This window comes from Typopeltis vanoorti, chromosome 11 (genome assembly GCF_054136105.1).
Source record: "Typopeltis vanoorti isolate ZY-2024b chromosome 11, IOZ_Tvanoo_1.0, whole genome shotgun sequence".
NCBI lineage: Eukaryota > Metazoa > Arthropoda > Arachnida > Uropygi > Thelyphonidae > Typopeltis > Typopeltis vanoorti.
In genome coordinates, this window is record NC_143559.1 from 7,495,108 (window position 1) to 7,507,442 (window position 12,335).

The 12,335-nt window shown below is 35.7% G+C and overlaps 1 protein-coding gene across 2 annotated transcripts in view; it reads left to right on the forward strand.

Annotated features, from left to right (window-relative positions):
* LOC150101286 (phosphatidylinositol 4-phosphate 5-kinase type-1 alpha-like) overlaps positions 1-12,335 on the forward strand; it is a 597,237-nt gene that overhangs the window by 328,211 nt on the left and 256,691 nt on the right. For both annotated transcript variants that reach the window (XM_090401030.1, XM_090401031.1), the window contains exon 14: positions 8,773-8,835. In XM_090401030.1, the coding sequence (XP_090257156.1) occupies positions 8,773-8,835 (63 nt within the window). The remainder of the gene's footprint in view (positions 1-8,772; positions 8,836-12,335) is intronic.

The following is a 12,335-nucleotide window of genomic DNA, read 5'->3' on the forward strand; positions in this document are numbered from 1 at the left end:
AGATTAGCTCTGCTAACGCATTCCTGGATGCTGACAATGTCAAGCTCTTTCCCAATATCCTCATTTTTAATATGATATTGCATCGATGCCATCTGTTCACGCCTCTAATCTTTCTCAGGACTCTCATATCTGCGGTCTCTAGTCTTTGGTCAAGAGTTTTACTTCTGACCCAGCTCTGAGATCCATAAGTTAAAACTGGTTTGAACACTGTCTTGTATACAGCTAATTTAGTTTTCCGACTAATTTCTCTCTTATTCCATATGAATTTATTCAATTGACTTCCCACCATACCAGCTTTGCTGATTCTGTTGTTTATTTCCATATTTAATTTACCATCTTCACTAAAAATCGTGCCTAAGTAGCTGAAATGCTTTACTTGTTCCACAGGTTCTCCATTCACAACACAATTGACATTTTCAATGATTCTGCCTATTTTCATTGCCTTTGTCTTTTTTATTGCTGACCTTCATACCATATCTATTACAACAGCTATTCAATTTAGTCAGAGAATCTTGCAGACTTGTAGCGGATTTATTTAGAAGTATAGCATCATCTGCATAAAGCAAAGAGCTGACATTAACATCTCCAATTTTGATATCATGTTTAATACCACTTTCCTTCATAATGTGATCCATATAGATAATGAATAACAGAGGGGATAATGTACATCCTTGTCTCACACCAGATTTAACATTAAACCATCTTCCTGTACTTCAATCAATTCTAACTGCTGACTTACAACTCAAATAAAGACTAAGCATTGCTTGATATAATGCCACCACTGACACCATATAACTGTAGTGTATTGAATAGCTTCTCTCTTGGCACCTTTTCATATGCCTTTTCCAGATCGACAAAACTTAAATACAGATCTTTGTTATATTCCCATGCTTTCTCGACTATTTGTCGTAAAGTGAAGATCTGATCCAGACAGCCTCTACTTGGCAAGAATCCAGCTTGTTCTTCACCAAGCTTTTCTTCCACAATTCTTCTCAACCGTTTCTCAAGTATACTTGCATAGATCTTGCCAGGAACACTCAGTAGGGAAATACCTCTGTAATTCTCACATGCAGTTTTATTTCCCTTTTTATATGTGGGTACTATGAGAGCTCTACTCCAATCATCGGGAATTCGTCCCTCTGTCCAGGCTTTCTGAACTATGCAGTGCAGTCATTGTATGACTTTTTTACCTCCATACTTGAGCATTTCTGATCAAATATCATCTACTCCTGCTACCTTTCCACATTTCAAGCCTTTGATGGCTTTTTCTATTTCAAGTATGGATATGTATTCCTGACTGCATGCCTGTTGAGTGTTTTTTACCACTATGCTATCACTGCTTGTTTCATTTAGCAGTTTCTCAAAGTAATTACTCCATACTTCAAGGATATCTTTTTCTCCCATTTTCATGTCATCTTTATCATCTCTAATTCCTTTTACAGCACTCTTTCCTCTATTTCTAAGCTTCTTCAACAACCTTCAAAATACTTTGCCACCTTCTTGATATTTATTTTCTATGTTCTTGCCAAAGTCCTCCCATGACTTTTCTTTAGCTAGTTTTACACAGTGTTTAGCTTTCTTACATTTGTCTCTGTATTTTCTAAGAGCACAAGCTGACTTATTTGCAAGGAACTTTGGATATGCTTTCTTCTTTTCCTTCACTGCCTCTTTAACTTCCTGTGACTACCAAGAAGTTCTGATTTTTTTTTATCCTTACAGACAACCTCACCACATGCCTCTCTGGCAGAATCAATGAATGTTTTCTTCAGAGTTTGCCACTGAATCTCCAAGGTTTGATTCCTGTTCTCAAACTCTTTCATTTTTTCTTCAATAATCTTTGTGTATTTTAGTCTACAGTTCACATCTGGGAGCTGCTCAGCTTTTATTCGCTTTAAAACTTTTTTACATGTTATTCTTTTCAATATTAAATTCAATTTTATCCTGCTCAAGACGAAATAGTGATTACTTCCAATTTCAAATCCTCTGTACACTCTGGTGTCCTGCACCAGGGAGAAAACATCACTATCAACAATAATATAGTCAATGAGACTTTTCTTATTCCTAGCCTCTTCTCTACATGTGAATTTGTGCACATTTTTATGTTGGAACATGGTGTTAGTAATAACCAGTCCATGTCCTGAGCAGAAATCCAACAGATATTTGCTCTTTTCTCCAAATTTTCCGAAAATATTTTTGTATTTCTCGCAATCATTTCCAACTCTGCTATTTAGATCCCCAACAAGGACCAACTTTTCATTTTTCATTGTGTCAGTTGCTTTTTCTAAAGCCTCAAAAAATTCCTCCACTTCTACCTTAGTAGAACCTTCTGTTGGACCATAAGCACAAATAAGTCTCATTGTTCAGTTTCCCCATTCTCATATTTGCCTACATTACTCTACTCGAGACTGACTGCCATTCAAGAAAATTAGCCTCATATTTTGTGTTGAATACTATGGCTACTCCTTCTTTTCCTTGATTGTCATTGCTTGAATATAACATTTTGTATTTATTGCTCAGAAAGATCTCACCAATTTTGGTCTTTTTTGTTTCAGTCACCCCTATTATGTCAATCCGGTACTTATCTAATTCCTCAGCTAGCTCCATTTCTTTGCCATTCAGGCTTCTTACGTTGATAGTACCGATCTTTAACTCTGGTGGTGTTGAGTTGGGGTTTGTTTTCAGATTTGTTCCAGTAGCTGACTTTTCGCTGTTCGTCCTGGTTCCCTGGCGAAAACAACCGGGGCCTTGTTTAACCGGGCGACGCCCCAGATAGCATGAAATTCTGTCATGTTGTACCATCATTTTTTATTTTGGTTTAACCAATAAGAATACAATTTGGTCGGCTAAATCCCAAATTGCCAGCCCATCCTCGTTCGTTCCATATCCAAGTAGATACCCAACAGGGTGCACCACGAGAAGGTGAGGATTGGACATTAGGTCAGAAGCCCTGGTCGGTTCTCCACATTCCTTTAAAGGCTATGTGGAGGTCTCCTCTCAGTTATACAGCTTTGACCCTTAAGCACCCCCTAGAGGCAGACATAGCTTATAATTTAAATTTAGAAATGCTTATAAACAGTTTTATTGTGCGATATCCCCATAGAGCAAATATTTAATTAATATTATTATGTAATCATTTTACATTAATGTTTATCTTATAATAAAAACAAAATAGCAATTGGAAATTTTCTTATATTTTCTTATAGAAGATATGGATGTGAGTTTTTAGATGTGTTTGATTGCAGAAAAGATTTGTATAAGAATGATGGCCTGCACTTGAATTCATTTGGCATCAGAAGCCTGGAGAAATTAATTCTTGGTATGAGACTTAATGCAGAGAGTCAGGGAAACTAAATCATCAAGGGAGGAATGGGAAAAATGTGTGTGAGAGTTCAGCTATGGTATACAAACGTGATAAAGATATAAATGCCTTTGAACATGGTTATGTATGTGGCGTAGGAATGGAAAAATATGCTTTGGTTCAGACATTTTAAATATGTCTGGAGAGGGAAAAGAGAAAATTCTAGAACAAGACCAAATACATTGCTTATCTAATCATAAGAATAAGCTAGGTCGTAATTTATTATGTCTATACACAAATGCCAGGAGTATTAGAAACAAAGGGGTTGAGTTTGTTGCTTTATTGAATACGATGTGGCTTAAGATTGTTGGCATTAGTGAAACCTGGCTATCAGAATCAGATATGGTAAGTGGGATCAAGTGTAACGGATATAGTATTTTTAGGAATGACAGAAGAAATAGGAGAGGAAGAGTGCTACTTACGATATCAGATGACTTAAGTCCAGTTAGTGTAGAAATACAAGAAAACAATGATGGTAACAATGTCCCATGTAGCGATGAGTTTGAGTCTGTTTGGTGTGAAGTGGAGGTTAACAGAATGAAATATATGGTGGGGTGTTGCTACAGACCTGGCATCTCAGTTGTAGGGAACGAAGAATTGCTTCGCCAAATTAGCCTTATGGGTGACTTTAATTTTCCAGACATTGATTGGGTAGAAGAGAAATCTCATGATCAGAAAGAACAGGAATTTATTGAATTGTTGCAGGATAGCTTTCTCGAGCAGCATGTGAAAGAAGTAACTCGAGGTCAAAGAGTGTTGGATTTGCTCATAGCGTCAGAAGGGAGCTCTGTCAAGAATATAGCTATTTTACCACCAATTAGTGACAGTGATCATACTGTTTTTTCTTGGGAAGTATCTACTTGTATTGAAGCTCCAATTAAATCAAGCTACATGCTGAGTTACAAAGCTGAAAATTATGATCAACTTAGAAGAACATTATCTTTGGTTCCATGGTATCAGTTACTGAATGGAAAAAATTTCAGCAATGCATGGGAATCTTTGAAAAAGTCCTTGAATGAGGCGGTATCTGAATGTATCCCTAGTGTTCGAAGAGTAAATAGGTTGGGTGTGAAATGGATGTGCATCCTTATTAAGCTAGAGATCCACAAGAAGATGATGATGTGGAAAGAGTATCGTGAGAATAAGAGTGAGAGGAGTTATGAAATATATAAAGTTCAGGCCAGAAAAGTAACGAGTATTGTGAGAAAAGCTAAAACGGAGTATGAAAAGAAATTGGCCATGCAAGCTAAAGGCAATCCAAAGGAATTTTATCGTTATGCCTCAAGCAAAAGAAAGAATGAATGTGGAAGAATAACTTTATTGAATGCAAATGGTACACGAGTGTCAGAAGCTAAGGAGATTGCTCAGTTAATGAGTGCTCACCTTGCCAAGATATATCAACCAGATGTATGTAGTATAGTGCACAGTTTTATTGCTACGTTGGATGAAGAGTTAGAGGTTCATAAAAATGAGGTTGAAGAACTTTTGCCTGGATAAGAATTTGTCAATAGGGACAGATGGAATATCTACCCATTTGTCAGCTGAATTGGCTAGGTCTTTTACACATTTGTATAACTTGAGTCTCAGCTCAGGAATGATACCACAGGAATGGAAGGAATGTAATATAGTTCCATTGCACAAGGATAGTGCAAAAACTGATGTGTCTAACTACCGACCTATTAGTATTTCTGGTGTGGTAGTGAATTATTTTAGAGAAGTTAGTAACAACACGCATACAGAAATGGGTAGACAATCATTCTATACTCTACAGGGAACAGCATGGGCTTACTAAAGGAAGGTCATGTTTTATCAATTTGCTCATATTTTATAACAATGTTACGGCCAAGTTGGATAAAGGAAATGGATACACTATGATAATGTTGGATTTTTCTAAGGCATTTGATAGGATACCACACGATAGGCTGTTGCGTAAACTGGAGAATATGGAATTGGAACATAATCTAATGACTTGTATCAGGGGATGGTTAACAGACAGATATCAAATAGTGGGTGTGAATCTGCCAGTTTTAAGATAACCAGTGGTGTACCTCAGGGTTCAGTCTTTGGGCCATTATTGTTCAATCTATACATTAATGACTTCAAGCAGGGTCTGTCGTCAGATTTGCAATTGTTTGCTGATAATGCGAAGATAGGCAGGGCAATCAGGGATGCTACTGATATTCAGCAGTTACAAAATGATTTGAATAGACTGGAAATCTGGGCAAACGAAAATGGCTGTCAGTTTCAGTTTAATGTTAGTAAGTGAAAAGTTATGCACTTTGCCATGATTAGAGATACAGCAGCATCTTATCTTGTAGCATAACAGCGGGGTTGGCTGTCAGTTTCAGTTTAATGTTAGTAAGTGAAAAGTTATGCACTTTGCCATGATTAGAGATACAGCAGCATCTTATCTTGTAGCATAACAGCGGGGTTATGCTACAAGAAACTCAAGAGGCAAGGGATCTTGGTTTATTGGTGGATAAGAATTTAAAGTTCAAAGGTCACATAGCAAAAGTTGCAAATACAACTTGGAGGATAATTTCTATGCTGAAGCGAACCTTGACATGTAAGGATAAGGAAGTAATTTTGCCTCTTTATAAAGCTTTGATAAGACTACACTTGCATTACTGTGTGCAGATTTGGTCTCCTGGATTCCAAGGGGATAAAGAAGCTGTGGAAAGGGTACAAAGAAAAGTTACTAAGATTATATCCTGATTATGGGATTTAGATCATGAGGACAGATTGCAAGTATATGGATTGTAGACTCTGGTTAACAGGAGAAAGAGGGATGACATGATAGAGGTCTATAAACTTTTGAATGGGTGTTATAGCATTTTAAATGATGAAATTTTTCATTATATGGAAGGCAGGGAGAGACCACGAGAGGTATCCATGGAAGTTAAGGTTGTTCTCAGTCAAGAAAGGAGTAAGAGCTAGGTTTTTCTCTCAGAGAGCAGTGAGTGGAATAATATAAGGGAAGGTATGATAGCTGGGTTGGGTAATTTACAGCCTCCCTCGATGAGAAGGACTCATCGAAGAAGGACTCCCTGGAGATCTCAGATAATAATAATAATAATATTTTTGTCTTATAATCCATCAGGGGTGGTATTTAATTGTTTGCCTCAGGGCACGATCTAATCTGGCGTCGGCCCAGACTGCAGTCATTGTGCATTTCATTAGTGTATTTCATGCTGGTAAATACTGTTTCAACAGGCAGAAGGCTGGCAAACATTAGATAAAGAATTAGAGGTGTAGAAAATGTTCCTTGGTTAGACGTTAATGAGGCTGTGGAATGGATGACATATCACCTTGTATTTTAACAAATTTCTAAAAGAGTTAACCATTCCTTTGATCTGGTTATTCAGTGAAGTCTTGCATTGGAAAAGGTTGTTAAGGAGTGGAAAGAAGGTCAAATATTACCACTCAAGTCACATAGTTTTAGGACCAGTTATCAACTAGTCTACATATCTGCAGTTGTGATCAAGATTTTTGAAGAAACTGGTTAGGAATTAGAATAGAGGATTGGGTTGATGGACATCAGATTCTCTGTGACGATCGACATGTGTTTCTGAAAAGCATGTTTGCTTTTATTTTATGATAAAGTGACAGATTTGTTGGATAAGAGAGATACATATTCAGCAGTATTCTTGGACTTTGCAAAGTTAGGTAAAAGGATTTCTGATGTTAATTCTCTACAATAAGATTCTAATAAACTTTTGGCTTGTAAATGAGTGGGGTTGTAATTTTAATATTAATAAATGCAATGTGCTGCATTTCAGGGTGCAGCACCTTGGGATTCGGATTCTTGGGGTGATGATAAATGGTGAACTAAAGCTCCAGTGGCACTTTGCAAGTTTTACAAAGCCTGTACATTGCTGGTGTGATAAGAAGAAGCATTGACATGTATAAGGAGATGCATTTGTGTAAGGTATTGGCTAGACCACATATGGACTATTGTGCTCAAATTTGGTCACCTAGTTTTTATTGTGATCTGTAAACACTAGAGAGAATCCAGAGACAAATGACCAAAGTGATATCAGGACTTTGGTATTTTATCTATGCAGAGCAGTTGGAGGAATGCAGCTTGCAAAATTAGGATGGTAGGAAGAAAAGAGGATGTGATGGAGACCTTGAAGTTAATGAAGGGATTATAAAAAGAGTGGAAGGTGAGATGGGAAGAACAAGAAGCCATCCCTGGAAGTTCATAAAGATGCATTGAAGGGTGTGAGGAGTAGATTTTTTACATAGAGACTGCTTGGTGAGTGGAATGCATTGGAAGAATGTGTTGTTGTGAATGAAGATTGTGTCAATGATTTCAGGGTTCGAGATGATAGACAATTTGATAGTAATGTGTGTCTCCCATAATAACAATAATAAACTCACAAAAAAATCTGTTCTTAAAAACTCTTCTATGTATATTTTTTGCTAATATTGATGTTGTATGCTCACAAATTCTGCATCTAACTTCTAAATAAAACTCATATTTTAGGTGATTCATAGTTCCCACCTTACTTTCTACACTATAAATGTAGAAAGTTTTTAACATTTATTATACCCAAGGTAAAATACTTTCTACATTTATATCTCCTCCTGAGATTTTTATTTAATAAGGTTAAAACACCTTATGGTAACTTGTTCTGGTAAAATACTTATAAGCTCTGTATTACTAAAATCTTGGTATTTCTAGCCTGGCTCCCACTGATGAGACCTCAATAAAGGTCGAAACCGGTCTGGGTAGTGGCCTCTTGCCTTTAATACAAAGCATCATACATCTCCTCCAGGAGATGTGCTTTGCATTAAGGGTAAATATTAAGATTAGTGATCAGAGCTTATTCTACCTTTACCATGAGTTGCCTTGATCTTGCACTACGTACAGGTCAGCTAGACTTGCAACACTTGCAGGCTCAAACTTGACTTGTTTGTCTGTTTGCTTACTTGGGATATGGAGTAAAACCAGGTTTAAAATAGCTTGGTATCTTTAACATATATATTAATTATTATTATTATGGGCTACTCCAAGGAGTTCTTTAATACGTGAAATGTACTAAAGGACTGTATATGAAATGACAAGAAATAGAGAAATTGAATAAAACAATTTTTTTGAAATATTATTATTATATATATATATATATATATATATATTATATTACTGTGTATAAATGCATGGTAATATTTCAAAAAATGTGTTTTATTCAATTTCTCTATTTCTTTTCATTTATTGTATTTATATAAATAGTAAAATTAATTTAAAATAAAAGTGTTATTTGGAGTTACTCTTATCTTATTGCTTTGGTATAATGCTGCTTAATGATTATATGTGTTCTGTATTACTGTGTTTCTGTTTTATAACTTTTTTTTCTTTCTCTAAACTTATTTTCCATAATCTTCACATTTTGTGGGTTACTGTCATCTAGTGGATCTTCCTGAAATCAAAGGACCTCACCGCAAATTTAGAACCTTAGTATCTAGTGTTATAGGTATGAACTTATTATTCCTGGTAATTTGTACCCACTTGAATAGACTTTCTATATAAATTTGTTACTTATTTTTAAGAACAATGCTGTAATGTATTGTGAAGTCATATTGGAATTATTTTATTTTATTTTTTTCATTTTAAGAAACAAGCATCTTTTCAGTCTTAATTTTAAAAAAAATGGAAAAAATTTCATTGAGAAGTACACATAATTAAATTCAGTAAAATTAATATTTTGGTATATATAATTTTATGCATACTTCTCTATGAGACTTCAGTGCCTGTATTAGTATATCTACTTGTTTTCCTTAACATATTAATAAACACAGCTGCTTTCTGTTTATTGCATTTATACAGCTCCTATAGCAAGGCTCTACATTACTCTTATGATATCCATTTGGTCAAGTAATTGGGCAGACATGACACAATAAGTTACCTAGATGTAATTTCTAGTAAAATGTTGGTGGTATAGTGCTCCCCTTCTCCTCAAAAGTATTATAATAGACTCTTATTATAGCAAACATGTGGGAATCACAAAAATAATTTATTGCTGTAAAGAAAGTTCACTATAACATTATGTCTATAGGTTTGGTCTTTGCTTTTTGGCAGTTTATTATAGTGTGTGAGTTTGTCATGAAGTAGTATTGGCTGTATTGAGAGTCCATTGTATAAGTGCTGTTAATGAAGAGAGGGACTTCTGAGTCATGTTATGTCTGTAATCCAGTTCATTCTGCAAATGTGTTATGTGTTATTAGGATCACATCCAGTTGTCTGATGGCAACTCTGACACATTTACTGTTATTCCCCTCAGACCTTGTAATTACAGTCATTACTTTGTTACATAGCCATTATTGTGATGGAAAGTTTAAATGCCACTATCATAAAATTGCAACAATGTAGAATGTGTCTAATTGTCCAGATGATGAATGTAGCACTAACAGTCATGATTCCAGAACTCCAAGCACTATGACCAGTGTAACTAACACACCAAAAGATGTAACCCAACATTATTATGCTGCCACCTTCAAACTTATTGTTGTGATAACACACTTAGGTACAAAGTATTCTCCTGACATCCTCCATACCCAAAAACATTCATATTCATTATACTGAAATACAAGGATTGTTTGAAAAGTTTGGTAATTTCAAATAGACGGCGACACAATTTGTTCATTCATACCAGTGTCAGCACATATCATCTTTTTCATGACCCCTGGCAAAATTTTAGCAGGTGCGATGCATTGTTCTTATTTGGCAAACATTTAAAATGATTGTTTGCATTTTTCATAAAAATGGAGAAAAATTAGTTTAATGCAGTGATAAAACACTTTTATTCGAAGAAGTGGATGGGCGTGCAGAACAAAGCCGAGTTAGATGCAGTTCGTGGGGACTCTGCACCAGCATTGAAGACTATTTATTTTTGGATAAATGAGTTTAAATGTAAGTCCATCGAAGATGAAGCGTGCACTTTGGATGCCTGACTAAGGTCACTATGAAGGAAATGATTGACAAAATCCATAGTCTTATTATGGAAGACTGCCAAGTGAAAGTGCATGAGATTGTTGAGATTGTAGGCATATCAACCGAATGGGTGTATAATATCCTTTACGAAAAATTGCATGTGAAAAAGCTGTGTGCATGATGGGTGACTGTCAATCAAAAATGCATGCGAAAAGACATTTCAACTAGTGTTTGGTGATGTTTAATCACAATTTGCAGGATTTTTTTCATCCATTCATGAGTGTACACGAAACTTGGATCCACCACTACACAGCTGAGGCCAAGCAACAGTCAAAACAGTGGACAGTGCCTGGTGAAAGAGCCCCCAAAAAAAGCGAATATCATTTGGTCAGCTGGGAAGATGATGGGCATTGTTTTTTGGAATTCCCAAGGCATTATCATGATAGACTATTTGGAAAAGGGCAAGACAATAATAGGAGTCTATTGTGCGTCATTGTTGGACTGTTTTAAAGAAGAACTGAAGGAAAAGATCGGCCAAGATTGGCACACAAAAAAAGTGCTCTTTCATCAAGACAATGCACTGTCCCACACATTGGCCATCGCAATGGCAAAATTGCACGAATTGAGGTTTGAAATGGTTCCTCATCACTGTATTCTCCAGACTTGGCCCTGTGTGACTTGTTGTTCCCAAACTTAAAAGTTTGGCTCGGTGGGAAAAAATTTTCTTCGAACGAGGATGTCATCAAAGCTGTCAATGACTATTTTGCACAATTTGACAAATCCTAGATGTGAACAGTAGACTAAAATGCACAAACTTTATTCAAAAAAAAATTAAAGTTTGAGAACAGGGATAAAACCTTTGAGATGCAGTGGCATAATCTGAAGAAAACATTGATTGATTCACCCAGAGAGGCATATGGTGAGGTTGTCTACAAAGATAGAAAAATCAGAACTCCATGGTGGACTCAGTATGTTAAAGATGCAGTCAAGGAAAAGAAGAAAGCATATTGAAAGTTTCTGGCAAGTAAGTTATCTTGTGGTCTTAGAGAATACAGAGGAAAATGTAAAATAACAAAGCAATGTGTAAAACTAGCTAAACAAAAGTCATGGAAAGACTGTAGTAAGAACATAGAAAATAAATATATGTATGAATAAAAAAATATTAAAAAAATTTTTTTTTAAAAATAGGAACGTGACAAAATATTCTGGAGGCTATTGAAAAAGCTTAGAAATGAAGAGAAAAGTACTGTAGAAATCAGAGACGATAAAGGTGACATGAAAACTGCAGATAAAGATTTTCTGGCTGCTTAAGTGAAAGCAGTGGCAGCACTGTAATAGAAAACACTCAACATGAATACAATCAGAAATACATATCCATACTTGAAATGGAAAAAACCCATCAAAAATAAAACATGAAAAGGCAGCTAGAATGGATGATATTCAACCAGAAATGTTCAAATATGGAGGTACAAAGTTTTGTAGTGGCTACACTGCATAATCCAGAACTACTGGTCAGAGGTTCAAATTCTGGTTGAACTTGAGTAGAGTTCTCATAGTACCAATACCATTCTATACCAATAGTACATGGTACCAATCTGTAAAATGGAAATAAAACTGAGCATGAGAATTAGAGAGGTATTTGCCTACTGAGTGTTCTTGGTAAGATTTATGCAAGCATCCTTGAAAAACAGCTAAGAAAAATGGTGGAAGGAAAGCTTTTTGAAGAACAAACTGGATTCAAGAAAAATAGAAGTTGTCAAAATCAGATTTTCATTTTAAGACAAATAGTTGAAAAATCTTGGGAATATAACAAAGATTTGTATTTAAGTTTTGTAGATGTGGAAAATTGATGTGACGAGGTAAAAGGAAAGTGTTACAAAATGTTACACGTTATATGGTATAAATGGGACTTTATATCGAGCACCGCATAGTCCCTGTTTGAGCTGTAGGTCAGCAATTAGAATTGAAGGAGGTACAACAAGATGATTTGATGTTAAATCAGGTGTGTGACAAGGATACACATTATGAAGGAAAGTGGTATCA